The sequence below is a fragment of the Bombina bombina genome, chromosome 6 (assembly GCF_027579735.1).
Source record: "Bombina bombina isolate aBomBom1 chromosome 6, aBomBom1.pri, whole genome shotgun sequence".
In the NCBI taxonomy this organism is placed as follows: Eukaryota; Metazoa; Chordata; class Amphibia; order Anura; family Bombinatoridae; genus Bombina; species Bombina bombina.
Window position 1 is genome coordinate 112,025,168 of NC_069504.1, and position 24,198 is coordinate 112,049,365.

General features: G+C 39.9%; 1 protein-coding gene across 1 annotated transcript in view; it reads right to left on the bottom strand.

The window, feature by feature from the left end:
- NAMPT (nicotinamide phosphoribosyltransferase) overlaps positions 1–24,198 on the bottom strand; it is a 96,486-nt gene that overhangs the window by 25,532 nt on the left and 46,756 nt on the right. Inside the window, 6 exon segments of the mRNA XM_053716567.1 lie at positions 2,203–2,337; positions 2,632–2,772; positions 11,346–11,465; positions 11,550–11,775; positions 13,669–13,805; positions 16,644–16,802. Coding sequence (XP_053572542.1) covers positions 2,203–2,337; positions 2,632–2,772; positions 11,346–11,465; positions 11,550–11,775; positions 13,669–13,805; positions 16,644–16,802 — 918 coding nt within the window.

The window sequence follows — 24,198 nt, forward strand, 5'->3', positions numbered from 1 at the left end:
GTTTAAGGTAAGCCTGATAGTGATTTAACAACAACTGGGATCATGCTTGCAAAAAAGGGTAATATTTATGTTAATACATTAATTAGTGTAAAAACGTTTGCATGGTTTATAGAAAAACGTTTTTTACTCTGAGGGTGATAAATCTTTATTTGGGGCCTAGTTTTCCACATGGCTAGCTAGATTACTCCTAGGAGTACTTTTTTAAGGCCTTCTGACTTTGAGTGCATGGTGGGAGGGGCCTATTTTCGCGCACTTTATGTGCAGTTGATACTCAGACTGAGACATCCAGCTTCCCTAAAGGAGTCCTCTGGCATCTAGGACCACTATTGAGGGTTTTTTTTCCTGCAAAAATTGTGTTTAAGGGCAGGTAGGAGCCACAGCAGAGCTGTGGCAGTGTGTTTGACTGTTTTTTTTTTTTTAACGGTTTTACTGTTTTTCTAATCCGGTTTGGGGCCTAAGGGGTTAATCATCCATTATACACACTGTAAAAATTTCGTAGAGTTTACTACTTTTTAACACTGTTTTGCAGTTTATGTGGTAGTTTTTTTCTCTTAAAGGCACAGTACCTGTTGCTCCGCCATGGAGTTTAAATTTAGTTCTTAAAATTCTTCAAGGGGTTCCGTTTGAACCTTTGCATTCCATAGATATTAAACTTTTATCTTGGAAAGTTCTGTTTCTAGTAGCTATCTCCTCGGCTCGAAGAGTTTCTGAGCTATCTGCCTTACAGTGTGATTCCCCTTATCTGATTTTCCATGCAGATAAGGTAGTTTTGAGTAACCAACCTGGGTTTCTTCCTAAGGTTGTTTCTAATAGGAATATCAATCAGGAGATTGTTGTTCCTTCATTATGTCCTAATCCTTCCTCAAAGAAGGAACGTCTTTTACACAATCTTGATGTGGTTCGTGCTTTAAAGTTTTATTTACAAGCTATGAAGGATTTTCGTCAAACATCTGCTTTGTTTGTTGACTACTCTGGACAGAGGAGAGGCCAAAAGGCTTCGGCAACTTCTTTCTTTTTGGCTGAGAAGCATAATCCGCTTAGCTTATGAGACTGCTGGCCAGCAGCCTCCTGAAAGAATTACAGCTCATTCCACTAGAGCGGTAGGTTTCACATGGGCTTTTAAAAATGAGGCCTCTGTTGAACAGATTTGTAAGGCGGCGACATGGTCTTCGCTTCACACTTTCTAAATTCTACAAATTCGATACTTTTGCTTCTTTGGAGGCTATTTTTGGGAGAAAGGTTTTACAGGCAGTGGTGCCTTCCGTTTAAGCGCCTGCCTTGTCCCTCCCTTCATCCGTGTCCTAAAGCTTTGGTATTGGTATCCCACAAGTAATGGATGAACCCGTGGACTGGATACACCACAAGAGAAATAAATTTATCATGTAAGCATAAATTTTGTTTTTTAGAGGCTTGTCCTAATCCATTAATAAGAGGAAGGATGCGTCATTCATCATTGAGCTATTGAAACCTAGGCATCTTTTGGGTGTAGTTAGGATTTTTTGGTGCAAATGTTTAAATGGTCTTATTCTACTTAATTTTAATTGCTCTTAAAAAAATAACTTAATCTGACCACTGCATAATGGTTATATTTGATATTGATATTGAGGGAGGGGTCCTCTTATGGAGCCCATTTCTCTGTTCTTGCCCATTCAGATGGAGGGTCTTAAAAAGGACTAGAAAGTCAAAATTTAAGTTGATTTTGATAGAACATGCAATTATTTACTTCTATTGTCTAAATTTGCTTTATTCGCTTAGTATCCTTTGACGATAAGCATATCTAGGTAGGCTCAGGAGCAACAATGCACATATTATCTTATTGCTTTACACGATGCATTTCGCTATCTCTGAGTAGTGCATTGCTGCTCCTTCAACAAAGGATATCAAGAGAATTAAGCAATATTGATAACAGAAGTAAATTGGACATTTGTTTAAAATTGTATGTTCTATTAGAATCATGAAAAAAATTGTGTTTCATGTCCCTTTAATTCTATCATTAGAACAGTTGATCACTGTACAAGTTATAATTAATCAAAGGACCCTTTAAACCATAGGACTTGTATGTATGATAACGCACCATGGTTCGTGGATAGAGTTTAAATCTTCAGGTAAAACGATTTCTATAGTGTGCAAAAACATTCTTACCATCTTACATTAACAATTGGTGCTTATACAATAAGTACTGCAAAACATTTACACACTTACTGGGCCATACTCCTCCAGATCCCCTTTTCCTTCTTCTAGGGTCACATAATCATTTTTGGGGGTTCTATGCAAAGACAATCGCCCTTTCTTTGACCTTTTATTTGGATCAGCAACAGGATCCTTAAAAACATTAATCTGAAAGAAAAGTGAAAATATAAAAAAAAAAGGCATTGACAAAATTCATTATTCAATTAATTTGATTGACACTACCAATTATCTACATTGGAATACGTAGATCAATAATGGAGATCATGGTCTAATTTCTTATATCACAAAGCATTACTGTGCTCTCATAATAAAAATAAAAAAAAAGGATCAAATAAGGTTACTGGTCTATGTTATCAAAATGCCACAAAAGATGATGCAATATTTGCAGACATAGTAAAACATGCCAAATATACACCTTTTAGTAATGTATTAAAGACATACCCCAAGGCCATTGGTCACCACATAGCTGCACTTAAACGAACAGTTCAGAAGGTCTCTGGTCAGTTTCTGCAGCAGTGCTCCTCCAGATCCAAATGCTATGTTTTCAATACTCCATTTATGCTTTTTCATTCCTTCTACAATCTAAGGACAACAACAAATAAAAAAATATATTATAAGTTTAAACAAAGTATTACATTTTGTAACAAGACAAAGATCATATTCCAGGTAAACTGGACGATTCTAATCAAATTCATATGATGCTCATTTGTCACTATTATGAGAAGGAAAAATAATGCAGACCTCACTTTGTGGAGAGGGTATTTGAACCATTGTGCATGGGGAGGGAGGGATTCGGTTATTCCACTTCAGGCTTAGAAAGAACAAAATCTAGATTTAAAGGGACAGTATACTCCAGAATTTTTATTGTTTAAAAAGATAGATAATCCCTTTATTATCCAATTTTGCATAACAAACACGGTTAAATTAATATACTTTTTACCTATGTGATTACCTTGTATCCAAGTCTCTGCAGACTGCTCCAATATGCAAGTTCTTTTGACAGACTTGCATTTTAGCCAAGCAGTGCTGACTCCTATAACATTCTGCTCACTCCCATGGAGTTATTTGTATGGTACACATGAACTAGCACTGTCAAATAGCACTGAGATAAGGAGGTGGCCTTCAAGGCCTTAGACATTAGCATAGCTACCTAGGTTTAGCTTTCAACAAAGAATACCAAAAGAGCAAAAACATAATTTATGCTTACCTGATAAATTTATTTGTCTTGTAGTGTGTTCAGTCCACGGGTCATCCATTACTTATGGGATATATTCTCCTTCCCAACAGGAAGTTGCAAGAGGATCACCCAAGCAGAGCTGCTATATAGCTCCTCCCCTCACATGTCATATCCAGTCATTTGACCGAAACAAGACGAGAAAGGAGAAACTATAGGGTGCAGTGGTGACTGGAGTTATAATTTAAAATTTAGAACCTGCCTCAAAAAGACAGGGCGGGCCGTGGACTGAACACACTACAAGAGAAATAAATTTATCAGGTAAGCATAAATTATGTTTTCTCTTGTTAAGTGTGTTCAGTCCACGGGTCATCCATTACTTATGGGATACCAATACCAAAGCTAAAGTACACGGATGATGGGAGGGACAAGGCAGGAACATTAAACAGAAGGAACCACTGCCTGTAGAACCTTTCTCCCAAAAACAGCCTCCGAAGAAGCAAAAGTGTCAAATTTGGAAAATTTGGAAAAAGTATGAAGTGAAGACCAAGTTGCAGCCTTGCAAATCTGTTCAACAGAGGCCTCATTCTTAAAGGCCCAGGTGGAAGCCACAGCTCTAGTGGAATAAGCTGTAATTTTTACAGGAGGCTGCTGTCCAGCAGTCTCGTAGGCTAAGCGTATTATGCTACGAAGCCAAAAAGAGACAGAGGTAGCCGAAGCCTTTTGACCTCTCCTCTGTCCAGAGTAAACGACAAACAAAGAAGTTTGTCGAAAATCTTTAGTTGCCTGTAAGTAGAACTTCAGGGCACGAACCACGTCTAGATTATGCAAAAGACGTTCCTTCTTTGAAGAAGGATTAGGGCATAACGATGGAACAACAATCTCTTGATTGATATTCCTGTTAGAAACAACCTTAGGTAAAAACCCAGGTTTAGTACGCAGGACTACCTTGTCTGAATGAAAGATCAGATAAGGGGAATCACAATGTAAGGCAGATAACTCAGAGACTCTTCGAGCCGAGGAAATAGCCATCAAAAACAGAACTTTCCAAGATAAAAGCTTAATATAAATGGAATGAAGGGGTTCAAACGGAACACCCTGAAGAACTTTAAGAACCAAGTTTAAGCTCCACGGAGGAGCAACAGTTTTAAACACAGGCTTAATCCTAGCCAAAGCCCTACAAAAAGTCTGGACGTCTGGATTCTCTGCCAGACGCTTGTGTAAAAGAATAGACAGAGCAGAAATCTGTCCCTTTAGTGAACTAGCGGATAAGCCCTTTTCTAAACCCTCTTGTAGAAAAGGCAATATCCTAGGAATCCTAACCTTACTCCATGAGTAACTCTTGGATTCACACCAATATAAATATTTACGCCATATCTTGTGGTAAATTTTTCTGGTAACAGGTTTCCGAGCCTGTATTAATGTATCAATAACCAAATCCGAAAACCCACGCTTTGATAGAATCAAGCGTTCAATTTCCAAGCAGTCAGCCTCCGAGAAATTAGGTTTGGATGGTTGAAAGGACCCTGAATTAGAAGGTCCTGCCTCAGGGGTAGAGACCATGGTGGACAGGACGACATGTCCACTAGGTCTGCATACCAGGTCCTGCGTGGCCACGCAGGCGCTATCAGAATCACCGATGATCTCTCCTGTTTGATCCTGGCAATCAGTCGAGGTAGCAACGGAAAAGGTGGAAACACATAAGCTATGTTGAAAACCCAAGGGGCTGCTAGTGCATCTACCAGCACCGCACCCGGGTCCCTGGACCTGGATCCGTAACAAGGAAGCTTGGCGTTCTGGCGAGATGCCATGAGATCCAGATCCGGTTTGCCCCAACGACGAATCAGTTGAGCAAATACCTCCGGGTGGAGTTTCCACTCCCCGGATGAAAGGTCTGGCGACTTAGAAAATCCGCCTCCCAGTTCTCCACGCCTGGGATGTAGATCGCTGACAGGTGGCAAGAGTGAGACTCTGCCCAGCGAATTATCTTCGAGACTTCCAACATCGATAGGGAACTCCTGGTTCCCCCTTGATGATTGATGTAAGCCACAGTCGTGATGTTGTCCGACTGAAATCTGATGAACCTCAGTGTTGCTAACCGAGGCCAAGCTAGAAGAGCATTGAATATTGCTCTTAATTCTAGAATGTTTATCGGGAGGAGTCTCTCCTCCTGAGTCCACAATCCCTGAGCCTTCAGGGAGTTCCATACTGCTCCCCAGCCTAGTAGGCTGGCATCTGATGTTACAATCGTCCAATCTGGTCTGCGAAAAGTCATTCCTTTGGACAGATGAACCCGTGACAACCACCAGAGAAGAGAATCTCTGGTCTCCTTGTCCAGGTTTAGCAAAGGGGACAGATCCGAGTAATCCCCGTTCCATTGACTTAGCATGCATAGTTGCAGCGGTCTGAGATGTAGGCGCGCAAATGGCACTATGTCCATTGCCGCGACCATTAAGCCGATTACTTCCATGCACTGAGCTACTGATGGGCTTGGAATGGAGTGAAGTACACGGCAAGCATTGAGAATCTTTGATAACCTGGACTCCGTCAGGTAAATCTTCATCTCTACAGAATCTATAAGAGTCCCTAGAAAAGGGACCCTTGTGAGTGGTAACAGAACTCTTTTCCACGTTCACTTTCCACCCATGCAACCTCAGAAATGCTAGAACCATCTCTGTATGAGACTTTGCATTTTGAAAACTTGACGCTTGTATCAGAATGTCGTCTAGGTACGGAGCCACCGCTATGCCTCGCGGTCTTAGTACCGCCAGAAGTGAGCCCAGAACCTTTGTAAAAATTCTCGGGGCCGTAGCTAACCCGAAGGGAAGAGCTACAAACTGGTAATGCCTGTCTAGAAAGGCAAACCTTAGGTACCGATAATGATCTTTGTGAATCGGTGTGTGAAGGTAGGCATCCTTTAAGTCCACTGTGGTCATATATTGACCCTCTTGGATCATGGGTAGGATGGTCCGAATGGTTTCCATCTTGAACGATGGAACCCTTAGGAATTTGTTTAAGATTTTTAAGTCTAAGATTGGTCTGAAGGTTCCCTCTTTCTTGGGAACCACAAACAGATTTGAATAAAACCCTTGCCCCTGTTCCGTTCGCGGAACTGGGTGGATCACTCCCATCACTAAGAGGTCTTGTACACATTGTAGAAATGCCTCTTTCTTTACTAGGTTTGTTGATAACCTTGACAGATGAAACCTCCCTTGTGGAGGAGAAGTTTTGAAATCCAGAAGGTATCCCTGAGATATAATCTCCAACGTCCAGGGATCCTGTACATCTCTTGCCCAAGCCTGGGCGAAGAGAGAAAGTCTGCCCCCCACTAGATCCGTCTCCGGAAAGGGGGCCCTGTCTTCATGCTGTCTTAGGGGCGGAAGTAGGCTTTCTGGCCTGCTTGCCCTTGTTCCATGACTGGTTGCCTTTCCAACCCTGTCTGTAACGAGCAGTAGCTCCTTGCCGTTTTGGAGCGGAGGAAGTTGATGCCGCTCCTGCCTTGAAATTACGAAAGGCATGAAAATTAGACTGTTTGGCCTTTGATTTGGCCCTGTCCTGAGGAAGGGTGTGGCCCTTACCTCCAGTAATGTCAGCAATAATTTCCTTCAAGCCGGGCCCGAATAAGGTCTGCCCTTTGAAAGGAATGTTTAGTAGTTTAGACTTAGAAGTTACATCTGCTGACCAGGATTTAAGCCATAGCGCTCTGCGCGCCTGTATGGCGAATCCGGAATTCTTAGCCGTAAGTTTGGTTAAATGCACTACGGCATCCAAAACAAACGCATTAGCCAGCTTAAGGGTTCTAATCTTGCTCAAAGATTCATCCAATGGTGCTGTGCGAATCGCCTCTTCCAGAGACTCAAACCAGAATGCCGCTGCAGCAGTGACAGGCGCAATGCATGCAAGAGGCTGTAATATAAAACCTTGTTGAACAAACATTTTCTTAAGGTAACCCTCTAATTTTTTATCCATTGGATCTGAGAAAGCACAGCTATCCTCTACCGGGATAGTGGTACGCTTGGCTAAAGTAGAAACTGCTCCATCCACCTTAGGGACCGTCTGCCATAAGTCTCGTGTGGTGGCGTCTATAGGGAACATTTTTCTAAATATCGGAGGAGGGGAAAAAGGCACACCGGGTCTATCCCACTCCTTGCTAATAATCTCTGTAAGCCTCTTTGGTATAGGAAAAATGTCAGTACACACCGGTACCGCATAGTATTTATCCAGCCTACATAATTTCTCTGGGATTGCCACCGTGTCACAATCATTCAGAGCCGCTAACACCTCCCCTAGCAACACACGGAGGTTCTCAAGCTTAAATTTAAAATTTCTGAATCCGGTCTCCCCGAATCAGAACCGTCACCCACAGAATGAAGCTCTCCGTCCTCATGTTCTGCAAATTGTGACGCAGTATCAGACATGGCTCTCGTGTCATCGGCGCGCTCTGTCCTTAACCCAGAGCTGTCGCGCTTGCCTCTTAACTCGGGCATATTGTATAATACTTCTTTCATAACATTAGCCATATCATGTAAAGTGATTTGTAAGGGCATTGATGTACTTGGTGCCTCAATCTTACGCACCTCCCGAGCGGGAGACGAAGGTACTGACACGTGAGGAGAGTTAGACGGCATAACTTCCCCCTCGTTGTCTGGTGATAATTTCTTTATCGGTACAGATTGACTTTTATTCAAAGTAATATCAATACAATTGGTACACATATTTCTATTGGGCTCCACATCGGCTTTTAAACATAATGAACAAGCAGATTCCTCTGTATCAGACATGTTTAAACAGACTAGCAATGAAGCTAGCAAAATTGGAAATTACTTTAATAAGTTTACAAGCAATATAAAAACGCTGCAGCGCTTTTTTTTTTTTTTTTTAAAACACAATTGAATAACAAAGAACTAGTTCAGTTATAGTCAACAATTCTTTAAATGTATTAATTAGCAGAGGATTGCACCCATTAGCAAAAGGATGATTAACCCCTCAGTACCCAAAAACGGATATCAAATTAAGATTTAACGCTTTTATCACAGTCAAACACACTGTCACAGGTCTGCTGTGACTGATTACCTCCCTCAAAAACGAATTTTGAAGACCCCTGAGCTCTCTAGAGACGTCCTGGATCAAGGAGGAAGAAGCAGGAAGACTGTGCTAGAATTTTAACTGCGCAACAAGGCGCTAAAAAAGGCCCCTCCCACTCATTTACAACAGTGGGAGACCCGATATAACCGTTTCTATGCAGAAATATACGTTAGCCATGTGGAAAAAAATCATGCCCAAAAGGATTTATCACCAAAGTACCTCACAAAACGAATAACATGCCAGTAAACATTTTAAAAACAAACTTTTTTAATGTCATGCAAAGTTATCACTAAGCCTGCTACCAGTCGCTTCCACTGCAGATAAGGCTTAAGCATTATTTCAGTATTAACAGTATTTTCTCAGTCAAATTCTAGTCCCTAGAAAATAACTCTACTGTGCATACATTTATCAGCCTGATACCAGTCACTACTACTGCATTTAAGGCTGTACTTACATCATACGGGTAACAGCAGTGTTTTCTTAGTCAATTCCATTCCCAGAAAATATTGTACTGCACATACCTCATTTGCGGGGGACCCCGCATGCTATTCCCATTTTCTGAAGTTACCCCACTCCTCAGAATGTCGAGAACAGCCAGTGGATCTTAGTTACGCCTGCTAAGATCATAGAAAACGCAGGCAGTTTCTTCTTCCAAATACTGCCTGAGATAGAAAAACAGCACACTCCGGTGCCATTTAAAATAACAAACTTTTGATTGAAGAATAGTTAAGTAAAAACTCCAACTCCTCTCGGGACCTCCTTCTTTGTTGAGGGTTGCAAGAGAATGACTGGATATGACATGTGAGGGGAGGAGCTATATAGCAGCTCTGCTTGGGTGATCCTCTTGCAACTTCCTGTTGGGAAGGAGAATATATCCCATAAGTAATGGATGACCCGTGGACTGAACACACTTAAGAGAAATCATTGTTTTTTTATTATGCAGATTTACTGCATTGAGTGGTCCTTTAATAAAAAGCGTTATGCAACAGTAGATTCTTTTTAATCTCTTGATGAACAAATAGGATATACGCTTTACTTTTCCCACGTGAAAAACAACCTAATGATTATACCTAGCCAAATTAAAAAAGTAATGTAGCAAAACATATTGGAGGAGGTCAAACAAAGCACTACACATCTCTACTGACCTGAGCCACAGCCTTTTCTATACAATAATGAAACATAATGCATTACTTCTCCTTAAAGTAAGGTGACCATATTTTTAAAATGAAATCCGGGGACATTTTTTTTTTTTATTGGCAAATGGTAAAAAACTATTTTATTAGCACAGGGTACTCCACAGTTGCTTACAAATTGGGTGATAGTATGGGGTGTAATAACATTTTGGTTGGGAGAATTAGGAGATCAGGGAAACAATGTTATAAAAATAAAATACAGCAATTAAAAATATCTTCCTACTAATTAAGAAAATAGTGATAGAGGCTTGACAGGCAATGAGGACTTGCAGTGTTTATCTCACTGACAGCTCAGGAAGCATCAGGGTTCACCGGCTGGTGGCAGATGCAAAAGGACACAGGGGGCAATATAATATAAAATATAACCTGGCTCCAGGTTATTCTAGTGTCTCTTGCTGTCTGTGTGCCTCATCCCTCACCTAAACTCTGTTCAATTAGAGCCTTATTGCAAGAAAAGATCCCTGAGCGGAGTGTGGCCAGAGCACAGAGGGAGAAGTTTAAATCAAGCACATGTCAGGGATCAAAACACCAGCTCCTCTCACCTCCTCTCCCTGGACCTGCATGCTGATGGTACAGGATTACAGACTGTATACATGTTTAGCGTGCTGCAAGAAGAGATGGGCGGGGCTAAGGTGCAACTAAAAAAGCTATGGTAGGATAGTGTTACTTACAGAGCTGCCACCTATGCTGCACAGTTTGTTAATGCTTGTGCTTGCTGAACAAAATACAGTCACACAGTGCATGTGCTGCCGATTGCACTGAATATAGCAACTTCTGCACCGCTAGTAGTAGCTCCGCCCCTGGCCAGCTGAACGTGCTGAAGATGTGAGAATGTTTTGTAACAGGAGCGGTACAGACCATCTGTCTTCCGGGGACATAATCTGTCCGGGGACAGTCACCTCAATCCGGGGACGTCTGGTCACCCTACCTTAAAGGACCAGTCAACACAGTAGATTTGCATAATCAACAAATGCAAGATAACAAGACAATTCAATAGCACTTAGTCTGAACTTCAAATGAGCAGTAGATTTTTTTTTCTGACAATTTTAAAAAAATAAAATTATGTCCATTTCCACTCCCCTGTACCATGTGACAGCCATCAGCCAATCACAAATGCATACACGCATGTTTTGTGAATTCTTCCACATGCTCAGTAGGAGCTGGTGACTCAGAAAGTTTAAATGTAAAAAGACTGTGCACATTTTGTTAATGGAAGTAAATTGGAAAGTTGTTTAAAATTGCATGCTCTTTCTGAATAATGAAAGTTTCATTTTGACTTGAGTGTCCCTTTAAAAAGAGACATAAAAGTTTTTTTTTCTTGGTTTAGATAAAGCCTGTCATTTTAAACAACTTTTCAATTTATTTCTATTATAAGTTCTTCCTTCTTTTTATATCCCTTGTTGATAAGCAAGGAGGTAAGCTCAGGAGCGTGCATGTTTTACATTTGGAAAAGCATAGATGGTAGCATTTTCCCCGTCATGTGCACACTACCTACCTAGGTATCTCTTTAACAAAGAATACAATGAACACAGCAAATTTGTTAATAGAAGTAAAACTGGAAAGTGGTTTAAAAAAAATTAGTCTGGTCTGTCTGATCATGAAAGAAAAAAAAATAAAAAGAAAAAGTTTGGGTTTCATTTAAATTTGTGCTGTAGACTTTATGTTCTGGAAGTTTGGCAACTGACAATATTAGTGCACGTTACCTCTTGAAGTGTATTTATATCAACACCATCTCCTTGTATTACCCGAAGGTAAGGAGGCAAAACTTTATATCCTCTTGAATTTTCTTCAGCAGGAAATTTCCTTCCCAAAATTTCCAAAACCTGTAAAATAAAAGTTAACTGTTGTTACATCTGAAATAGAATATAAGTAAATCCTATACAAGCCCGAGCCTCAGAACATCTTACCTTTAATACCGTATCAAGAGGATTTCCAGAATCCGGTCGAACTATTAATGGTGCCGCCGCACTTCTCGACTCTATTAAATGCCTTAAATCCTCCCCCCAGATTTTCTCACATGCATTGTAAATGTCGTAGCTATCACTGACCACAGAGACTGGTACGGAGGAAAACTGTGTCACAATATGCTCAAATGCATCCTTTTCACGATCTTTACCCCAGGCTGTTATTGTGCTGAAAAACAGGAGCAGCTACCTTTACAAAATATAATGTCTGTGTTCACAACACTAGAGTCAGCATAGGAGTACAGAAGGACTGCGTATATAATATATATGTCCCAGGACTTGAAAGGGAGCGTGCATCTGGTATGTGCAGGTACAGTTATGTTATTTTCCTGTTCAGTTTAAGGAAGTCCTATGAAATCTCATGAGATCACAGCAAAGCATTACCTCAGCACTGCTGATGCTGATTGGCTATTTTTTTTCCGACTTGCAGTTCGACAGCAGCTGAAGTATAACTGTTTACACAGCATTTACTCTGGTGAGCTGAAAAAATTTGGGAGGTAAAAATGTTCTTTTTACATAGAGATGCTCAGGTCATATTCCGGTCAGCTTTTTACAGTTATGCTGCATCACTTTCAAGTGATAGCATATGAGTATTATGTCCCTTTAAGGCAGGGGTGGGCCACTATTGGCTTTCCAGATGTTATGGAGTACATCTCCCATGATGCTTTGCCAACATTATGTGAGATGTAGTCTATAACATCTGGAGGGCCAATAATTGCCCACCCCTGCTTTAAGGTGTCGTGTGTGTGCCTTCAAAGACATTAAGGTGAAATCAAAAATAAAAATTATACATATACAAGTACTTTTCTCCCCTCACTGCTGTCTGGCTCTATTTCCTATATTGTTTTTAATGGTGCTCGCCAGCAAGCAGATAGCAAAGAATTGCAGCGAAAAGACAATCGTGTTTAGATTCTTGCTTACTTTTTGGGGTAAATTTATTGGCTATGTGGATCATAAGCGAACCTGTCGCTACATATTGAAGTAGAAACGACTTATTTTTCCTTTCCGCCACTTTCGAAGTGACCAGATCAAATACCCCAACACCCATTCGTTTGGGGTGATTGACATTTCCTACTCAAAGCGTGAAATACTGAGTATATATATATATATATATATATATATATATATATATATATATATATATATATATATATATATATATATATATATATATATATATATATATATATATATATATATATATATATATATATTCCAAGTAAGTGCACTCTCACTCGCCAACCCAAACACAGACCAGGGTGCTATTCAATCAAGATAAGGAAAAGCACTCACTGGATTTAAGTACAATAACTATTTATTGGTAGTGACGTTTCGGGGCATTCACCCCTTCCTCAGACGGAAGGGGTGAATGCCCCGAAACGTCACTACCAATAAATAGTTATTGTACTTAAATCCAGTGAGTGCTTATCCTTATCTTGATTATCTATCTATCTATCTATCTATCTCTATATCTATCTACACACACACACATCGGCCGATGAGCTGCTATATCAGGCTGGACTGCTTAACTTTAATCAACATCTAAATATAGAATCAATCTCAAGACACTTTTTTAATTAAGGTAGATATCACTTGTGTGTGCTGTACCTTGCATTTACCATCAGTAAAACTAATGACTAATGAGAATAAAATTACTCTTAGTGTGACATTTTCTACTGATCCAGGTATGGAATAGGTGATTACAACTCTTACAAATTATTGCAGCTGTATATTAAATGTTTTATACTAGGACAAAAAAAGTAGAGAATAGAACCAATCAGAAATGTTTTAAATGACCTCTGATTACAAACGCGTTTTTAATTAAACAGGATTACAATTGCCCTTTTTAAAAAACATACCATATTGTAACCATAAAAATTAAAAAAAAAAAAAAAAAAAGTCCTAGGTTTTAAAAAAACTGCCCAAAAGAACTTAATTTGTAGACCACAATTTTTTGTGCAATAACCAAAATCCAGTGACGTTGGCACAACAGCCACTCATCATAATGTAGCAATTTATATATTGTTCAGAATTTTAAAAAAAAAAAAAAAAAAAGTTCTACCTGTGTTCAGCTGCTGGGACAGAAAATCCTGGAACTGGGTCTTTTGTACCATAGTATCGCTTTATTAATCCAATCCCTGCTACAGTGTCTGTTCCTTTAAAATTTACCAAGTGAGCAGATGCACCAATTCCTGCAGTCTTAAAGTAAATACAATACACAATATATTAGAGGGAAATCATTTCTAATTTGCATATTATGCTGATTTATAGCAGATTAAAAAACAGAACTATATAACTTTATAATATAATTATATCACAGTAACACTGATCCCTGCACAGAGAAGTATTGGGTATTTAAAAACCCCCAAAAAGAAACATGCAGATTTATATTGGCTGATCAATCAATATCTTGACAGATGCATACTGATGTGGGGAACTGGTGGCCACAGAGCTTTCAGGACACTCATTTGAACTCATGCTGCCTTTTGACTTTGAAACGTAGTTACAGGCATGTGCATTCTGACTATTCGTTAGCAAATATGTCCAAATACACCCATAAGCAGTGGCAGATACACCCATAAGCAGTGGCCGGATTTCTTCATGTGAAAGTGTGATACACTAAGATCTGTGCAAATCCAGATCTTAGTATGTTGTACTTTCGAAAGGACAAATCCAGCTCAGGAAATGGCTATATTCAGCATTTGTTTGCCAACAAATAGCCCAATGCATATGACTAATTAGTGATTTTTTATGTAACGCATACAGAATGAAATACAGCATCTGATTGGGGAACAGATTAATGCTTTCCAGATTAATGCAGTTACAGGCATGTGCATTCTGACTATTCGTTAGCAAATATGTCCAAATACACCCATAAGCAGTGGCACTATAAAGGCAAGCTCCCAAAACATAATTCTATTATTCTTAAATTAAAAGTATATATATTTATATTTATTTATTATCTTAAATAGTTTGATAAGAATTTCTGATAGGGAGTGGTGTTAGCATCTATTGTTATTTGGCATGACAAATATGGCCACCACCAGCAGCATTTGGCTATTTTCAGAGCCGGATTTCTTCATGTGAAAGTGTGATACACTAAGATCTGTGCAAATCCAGATCTTAGTATGTTGTACTTTCGAAAGGACAAATCCAGCTCAGGAAATGGCTATATTCAGCATTTGTTTGCCAACAAATAGCCCAATGCATATGACTAATTAGTGATTTTTTATGTAACGCATACAGAATGAAATACAGCATCTGATTGGGGAACAGATTAATGCTTTCCAATATTATAAACCATTTCTGTTTCATTGCTTCTAGTAAAAGTTTTATCAGCATACGCACATATATTCGGTTAAAGCATCGGCTTGGATGACACAAATTAGGTCTTTAGACATAATACGCCCCACTAACAGCCTTCGGAGCTTTAACACTGATGCACAGGCTCTCACAGCATATTTGTAAATAGCAGTAAAGTATGAAGCTATGTTAGCACTTCCCTTCAGATGCTCGTTGCCAGCCCCAGTCCTCCCAGACCGTATCCAGAAACAAGAAATATCAAATGTGGCGGCACTGTATAACCTCAGGGGATGCAAGCTGCTCTTTTTCACTGTGAAACCTGCCTTCTTTCACCTTCAAAATAAAAAGCTTACAATGGTGTAGCACGTTTCAAATAAAATGGTCGGCGCACAGACAGGTCACTCTCACAGGATTTCAGTTTTAATTCAGCCTTTTATTAAAGACATCACAAGGGTATCTTCAGATGCAGCTTTAGATTTTATTCAAATATAGCTCAACGCGTTTCAGCAAAACAAGCCTCTCTCAAGAGCATAAAATTAATATATGTCAAAGCAAGCTGGAGTAGGCTACTGTGAGTATGTGTTTAAAAAGAGTATGCAAACAAGCATACAATAGGGTACGCTTATAAATGTAATAAAACAACAAAATGTGCTATGAGAAATAACAAACTAAAAAAACAGTACATATGATGAACAACAAGTGCTAAAAATAAACAATCAATGCAAGTTGCGAAACAATGTAATAAGGAGAGTGCTATAAACCCTAAATCATATGCATAAAAAGTATCATAACCAGTGCAAATATAAACATTTTAGTGTTCAAAAGTAATAGAACAATGGAATATTCAATGGTGTGTTTACCACAAATAAAAAAGTGATAAGGTCCGGTGATTAAAACCTGGATCAATAGTGTAAAAAAAAAATTGGATAATTCAATACAAAAAAACAAAAACAAAACAATTATTCAGTAGAAAAAAGACGAAACATAAAAGTACTGAGTGTGAGTGTTAAAAAAATATTGGTGCAATCACCAAACAGTTCAGAAGTGAAGGCAGCTCCTCTTCGAAGCCGGTGGCGAGTCGGGTGATCTAAGAAATGGAGACAGAAAGAAGAGAGCGCCTAATGGTGTGATAGAGGGATTTCCCCTTTTGCAGCTCCCAGGACCAGCCCGCTATTGCTTTCGGCGGATAACAGGCAGGATCTATCCCGCAGCGCAATGACTGCTGTAAAAGGTCAGCCTGCTCGTATGCACTAATTGCTAGTGCCAACTCTTTTGTGAGTACCTTTTCATCGTTTGCTGTTCCCTCTGGGTTTTTCACTTACCAGTACGATATCACACCATTAGGCGCTCTCTTCTTTCTGTCTCCATTACTGTGAGTATGGCCTGTTTGTGTGCCTACCATTTTATTTGAAACGTACTACACCATTGTGAGATTTTTATTTTGGAGGTGAAAGAAGGCAGTTTTCACAGAGCAAAAGAGCAGCTTGCATCCCCTGAAGTGATACAGCGCCGCCACATTTGATATTCCTCACAGCATATTTGCATATGTTGCTGAAAAAACGTAATAGCTTTTACTAGAAGCTTTTTCGCTTATTGGAAGTATACTGCAAAAACGCTTTTATTTAAAATTGAAATGCCCCGTTTCTATCTCTGTTTGGAAACCCTTGCAATACCATATTCATCAATATTTATATTTTAGGAACCCTATCAAAAGGAACTTAAAAATATTGTTACCTCCTGTGAAGAGACTCCTCTGTAGCCAAAGTCATGTAATTTATACTCTAATCCTTCCAAGCTACCAGAAGTGTCAAGCAAATATTTTGCCAGAATTTTCTTTTGTTCTCTTGAATTTGTTGCCACAGTGATTGGATACCAAGTCTGAACCAGGATTGTCTGCAATTATAAAAACAACATTACATTCTAGCATGACTATATTTCTATAGGATTACAGCAAATGAAAAATACATGAAAACAGAGCAAATTTCATTAGAGCATGAAAAAGTAAACAAAGTCTAGTTTATTTGTATCTGAATCACAAAAGTTTAATTTTGACTAAAAAGGGGCACGAAACTCATTTTTCTTTTGTGATTTAGAAAGAGCATGCAATTTTAAACAACTATCCAATTTACTTCTATTATCTAATTTGCTTCATTCTCTTGATATCCTTTGTTGAAAGGCATATCTAAATAGGTTTAGTAGCTGCTGATTGGTGGCTACACATAGTTACCTTATGTGATTGGCTCACCCATGTGCATTACTTTTTCGTCAACAAACGATATCTAAAGAATGAAGCAAATTCGATGATAAGTAAATTAGAATGTTTAAAAAATCATGAAATAAATATTTTGGGTTTCATGTCCCTTTAAAACTGGTTTTAAGTTTTTTTTTTTTGCATACATTAGAGTGGACTATTGTGGTTGTGTTTTATGGCTTTAATTTGTTCGTTATGTTTTTAAGCCATTTTTTTGTGAAGTGAACGGTTATGACATAAATATAGCTTAATTCACAACTTGTGACTGACAAATCTTTATGAATTTCACAGTTTGAGTTGGAAGATGTGCCAACCTTTTACCATGAAATTAATTTAATCAGTTTACTGAATGTAGGCCAATGTCTCTTGTTTGTACGGACCTCTATAGAGAGCGGTACAGTGTTTTCTGGTACTTTATAGATAGATAATTCAATTAATCTGATGACTAAAATAAATTCAAGGAGACTATCATAAAATGATGTTATGCTTGTTAGATTTGAAAGCATATATCTGATAAATCTTAACATCTCTTTCTACAGGAGATAGAGATGTATGTATGTTGCCTAGCTAGTTGAACTAGCTGATAAACCATTGTCAAGCCAATCTAGTAAGAACCGAAGAATTCTTGGGATCCGAAAAGAACACCAATAGAATCCTTTAGAAGAGCACAACACAAAATATGTTTTACAAATCTTGTGGTAAATCCTTTGAGTCACAGGTTTCCTATCCTGTAACAGAGTGTCAATCACAGAATCTGAAAATCCTCTGTCTCAAAACTAGGCGTTTAACCTCCACGCGGTACAATTTAGAGATTTGAGGTCCTTATGGAAAAAGAGGACCTTGTGATAACAGGGCTTGTCTCAGAGGAAGACACCATGGAAGCGTTGACGACATCTGTACTAGGCCCGCATATCAGGTCCTGTGGGGCCAGCCTGGAGCAATTAATATCATTGATGGAAACTCCTGTTTGAGCCGAGCAATGACTCTCGGAAAGAAGAACAAACGGAGGAAACAGGTATCCAAGATGGAATTCCCATGGGCATACCAAAGCGAACATCATGTGAGCCCTAGGATCTCTTGATCTTACACAACACTTTGGAAGTTTGCGATTTAAGTGGGAAGCCATCAGATCTGTCTGGTAGACCCCATTTGATCATCAACTGATTGAATATGCCCTGATGGAAAGACCATTCTCCTGGATGAACTGATTGACGGCTGAGGTAATCTGCCTCCCAGTTGTACACACCTGGTATATGAATCGCTGACAGGGAGCACTGATTACTCTCTGCCCAGGACAGAATTTAAGGGACTTCCTGCATGGCCAGTAGACTAGAAATTATCAAGGAGGTACTTGCATAGGCCACCACTGTGATATTGTCCAACTGGAAGCGGATACATTTATCCTCCTTCAACAGAGGCCAGCCCTGAAGAATCATTTGAAGTTCCAGAATGTTTATTGGTAACCTTGCCTCTAAAGTAGACCAAACCCCTTGCACTCTTCGAGAATTCAAGCCTGCCCACACCCTAACAGACTGGCATCTGTAGTGACAATGGCCCATGACGCACGAAGAAAAGATACCCAAGTCTCCTCTAGGGGGCGCTCTTCAAAAACCAAACACATATATATATATATATATATAGTGAACAATAAAGAATGTACAAAATAAAAGTCCAAAAGCACTCATAGGGAAAGTAATGCAGCTCTGTCATAGGATGGTCAGGATCCTGATGATGCAAACAATCTGGAAGAAGAAAACACAGAGGCGCCAAATGGCCTAGTGCCATTAAAACAAAAACAGAAACAAATATAGCAAGTGGCTATTCCAAAGCAAATGGCACCAGATGGTGCTAAAAGGGCAGGCTGGCACGCACTTCAGTTGTCTAGCTAACTGTATACAGGCAAGCAGCTTCAGAGGTCAAATCCAAAATGGCAACCAGTGTGTTTCTATATAGAGAAAAATAATGGAACCACAATAGCCTAGCACAGTTTGACTCAATTCAGTGCAATGTTATAGGTCACACTTGCATCATCAAAAGCACCTCCAAGTGCAATCCAAACAGGCTGTCCAGCTGACTGATCTCAGTTGGTGCACGGGTTACACTCCAATCCACAGGTGGTGTTAGAACAAAGTCCAGAATACAGCAAGTGTATGTATAAAATCAAAACAATCTTTAATAAAAAGCAACGCGTTTCTCAGTCTACACAGGGCTGTTTCCGCGATTTGTTGCTCCAAAAGTAGATAATTCTTTGACCACTGACTGAGCATGGATAGTTGAAGGGGACGTAAATGAAAGCAGACAAAGAAACCGTGACTAAAGCGCTTACCATAAGCCCCACTACATGGCAATGGAGTTCTCTGCAGGGAGAGACAGAGAACTCCATTACAGCATCACATAAATGCTTGAGTCATTTTAAAGGCCTTAATGCAATTTGTAAATACTCGGTAGAGGAATTGTCTGCCACCATTTTGGCTAGAGAGTCACACAGGTGATAGAAACAGCTGGTCTAAGTAAAAGACCTGTTTGGAGAAAGTTTCTTTATGAAAGACTCTAATTTGCAGTCCATTGGGTATCTAAATGAAATGTTATTCTCCATATGAATAGTTGTGCATTTGGCGAGAGTGGAAATAGCACCATCAACCTTAGGGTTTGTTTCACACATTCTGTTCTGGAATGGGTACATTTTCCTAATCTTGTGGAAGGGGCAAAATGTACACCTGGCCAGGTGTCCATGTAAAAAAGTTAAGCATAAAAACCAATGGTCCCCAGCCTAACCGGAGCCACCTCTACCAAACCACATATTGCACTCACCAAAAATGTTGGTCTTCTTAAAGGGCAATATCAAAAGTGCCCTCAAAAATACCCCATGAGCTTCCAGAAGGCTGAGAAGGGTCAGAGACTTAACTGATAATGTTCCCAATATGATAAATTAATTTATTTCTTGGTAGTGAGACTCCACAGTCCTTACTTTTGTAAATTACATCACATGGCCAGCAGGAGGAGGCAGAGACACCCTACACCAGAGTTTTAACTATCCCTCCTACTTCTCCTTCCAAAATTGCTATATAGCCTAGGAAATAAGGTAGTAAGAAAGATCATAGGGTACCGAGATGCAAACAAGGAAACAAAATCTGTCTGTGGACTCTCACTACCAACTAAAAAATTTAATTTATCAGGTAATAATACATTATTTTTTCTTTCTAATGGTAGTGAGAGTCCATGGTCCTTACTTTTGGGAACCAATACTCAAGCTGTGGAGTCCACGAAAAAAAATGGGTGAGACAAGAAAAGAATAAAGTGAGAGGCAGGCCTTCAATTAGCAGAAACTACTGCCTGTAGAAGATCCCTGCCAAAAGCTGTCTCTGCCTAGGCAAAAACTGTCAAAATGAAAGAATCTGGTAAAAAGTATGCAAAGATGGCCAAGTCGCTTCCTTGCATATCTGTTCCTCAGAAGCCTCATTCCTAAAGGCCCAGGAAGAGGAGACTGAACGAGTAGAATGATCAGTAATTTTAGTGGGTGGTTGTTGACCCGTCTCCAAGTAAGCCATACAAAGCTAACTCCTCAACCAAAAAGACAAGGATACCGCAGTAGCCTTCTGATCTTTCCGTTTACCAGAATACAAAACAAATAAATTAGAAGATTGACAAAGTCTTTAGTAGCTTGCAAATAAAATTTTAAAGCTCTAACATCAAAATTATGTAAAAGTCTGGGCCCAATAAATACTTACCTTTAAAGGCCAGGGATAAAAGTCTAGACTTTAGATACCATACCCGCAGACCAAGATGATTTTAGCCAAAAGAGCCCTTCTGGCTAAAAGTGCCAGAGCACTACTCTTAGAATTAATGCAGATAATATGTACCATGCCTCACAACATTTGCGGATTTAAGAAACGTGATGCACCCCTGGAATGTCCTCCAAGGAAGATTCTTCTGAAACCAATTCAGGTAGAGAATCCCACCAAAAAGCAGCGGCACTTGCAACCGCCGTCACACTCATTGGGCCTTAAACTGAGGAGTAAATTCAGTCACACCATCATAAGTGACAAATACTGGTAGGGGATCCGCTTTAAGAGCTGGACCTCGATCTTGAGGATGGTTCTACAAAATTAATGCTAGGCAGGAACCACAAAGCTGAGCTGGAGCGCACACTGTAGTAGATTTACACAGTAAGCATTTGTCAGGTGGAAATACAGGGAGTGCAGAATTATTAGGCAAATTAGTATTTTGACCACATCATCCTCTTTATGCATGTTGTCTTACTCCAAGCTGTATAGGCTCGAAAGCCTACTACCAATTAAGCATATTAGGTGATGTGCATCTCTGTAATGAGAAGGGGTGTGGTCTAATGACATCAACACCCTATATCAGGTGTGCATAATTATTAGGCAACTTCCTTTCCTTTGGCAAAATGGGTCAAAAGAAGGACTTGACAGGCTCAGAAAAGTAAAAAATAGTGAGATATCTTGCAGAGGAATGCAGCACTCTTAAAATTGCAAAGCTTCTGAAGCGTGATCATCGAACAATCAAGCGTTTCATTCAAAATAGTCAACAGGGTCGCAAGAAGTGTGTGGAAAAACCAAGGCGCATAATAACTGCCCATGAACTGAGAAAAGTCAAGCGTGCAGCTGCCAAGATGCCACTTGCCACCAGTTTGGCCATATTTCAGAGCTGCAACATCACTGGAGTGCCCAAAAGCACAAGGTGTGCAATACTCAGAGACATGGCCAAGGTAAGAAAGGCTGAAAGACGACCACCACTGAACAAGACACACAAGCTGAAACGTCAAGACTGGGCCAAGAAATATCTCAAGACTGATTTTTCTAAGGTTTTATGGACTGATGAAATGAGAGTGAGTCTTGATGGGCCAGATGGATGGGCCCGTGGCTGGATTGGTAAAGGGCAGAGAGCTCCAGTCCGACTCAGATGCCAGCAAGGTGGAGGTGGAGTACTGGTTTGGGCTGGTATCATCAAAGATGAGCTTGTGGGGCCTTTTCGGGTCGAGGATGGAGTCAAGCTCAACTCCCAGTCCTACTGCCAGTTTCTGGAAGACACCTTCTTCAAGCAGTGGTACAGGAAGAAGTTTGCATCCTTCAAGAAAAACATGATTTTCATGCAGGACAATGCACCATCACATGCGTCCAAGTACTCCACAGCGTGGCTGGCAAGAAAGGGTATAAAAGAAGAAAATCTAATGACATGGCCTCCTTGTTCACCTGATCTGAACCCCATTGAGAGCCTGTGGTCCATCATCAAATGTGAGATTTACAAGGAGGGAAAACAGTACACCTCTCTGAACAGTGTCTGGGAGGCTGTGGTTGCTGCTGCACGCAATGTTGATGGTGAACAGATCAAAACACTGACAGAATCCATGGATGGCAGGCTTTTGAGTGTCCTTGCAAAGAAATGTGACTATATTGGTCACTGATTTGTTTTTGTTTTGTTTTTGAATGTCAGAAATGTATATTTGTGAATGTTGAGATGTTATATTGGTTTCACTGGTAAAAATAAATAATTGAAATGGGTATACAGGGAGTGCAGAATTATTAGGCAAGTTGTATTTTTGAGGATTAATTTTATTATTGAACAACAACCATGTTCTCAATGAACCCAAAAAACTCAATATCAAAGCTGAATATTTTTGGAAGTAGTTTTTAGTTATAGCTATTTTAGGGGGATATCTGTATGTGCAGGTGACTATTACTGTGCATAATTATTAGGCAACTTAACAAAAAACAAATATATTCCCATTTCAATTATTTATTTATTTTTACCAGTGAAACCAATATAACATCTCAACATTCACAAATATACATTTCTGACATTCAAAAACAAAACAAAAACAAATCAGTGACCAATATAGCCACCTTTCTTTGCAAGGACACTCAAAAGCCTGCCATCCATGGATTCTGTCAGTGTTTTGATCTGTTCACCATCAACATTGCGTGAAGCAGCAACCACAGCCTCCCAGACACTGTTCAGAGAGGTGTACTGTTTTCCCTCCTTGTAAATCTCACATTTGATGATGGACCACAGGTTCTCAATGGGGTTCAGAACAGGTGAACAAGGAGGCCATGTCATTAGATTTTCTTCTTTTATACCCTTTCTTGCCAGCCACGCTGTGGAGTACTTGGACGTGTGTGATGGAGCATTGTCCTGCATGAAAATCATGTTTTTCTTGAAGGATGCAGACTTCTTCCTGTACCACTGCTTGAAGAAGGTGTCTTCCAGAAACTGGCAGTAGGACTGGGAGTTTGAGCTTGACTCCATCCTCAACCCGAAAAGGCCCCACAAGCTCATCTTTGATGATTAGTTTAACAGTCATCTTTGATGATACCAGCCCAAACCAGTACTCCACCTCCACCTTGCTGGCGTCTGAGTCGGACTGGAGCTCTCTGCCCTTTACCAATCCAGCCATGGGCCCATCCATCTGGCCCATTAAGACTCACTCTCATTTCATCAGTCCATAACACCTTAGAAAAATCAGTCTTGAGATATTTCTTGGCCCAGTCTTGATGTTTCAGCTTGTGTGTCTTGTTCAGTGGTGGTCGTCTTTCAGCCTTTCTTACCTTGGCCATGTCTGAGTATTGCACACCTTGTGCTTTTGGGCACTCCAGTGATGTTGCAGCTCTGAAATATGGCCAAACTGGTGGCAAGTGGCATCTTGGCAGCTGCATGCTTGACTTTTCTCAGTTCATGGGCAGTTATTTTGCGCCTTGGTTTTTCCACACGCTTCTTGCGACCCTGTTGACTATTTTGAATGAAACGCTTGATTGTTCGATGATCACGCTTCAGAAGCTTTGCAATTTTAAGAGTGCTGTATCCCTCTGCAAGATATCTCACTATTTTTGACTTTTCTGAGCCTGTCAAGTCCTTCTTTTGACCCATTTTGCCAAAGGAAAGGAAGTTGCCTAATAATTATGCACACCTGATATAGGGTGTTGATGTCATTAGACCACACCCCTTCTCATTACAGAGATGCACATCACCTAATATGCTTAATTGGTAGTAGGCTTTCGAGCCTATACAGCTTGGAGTAAG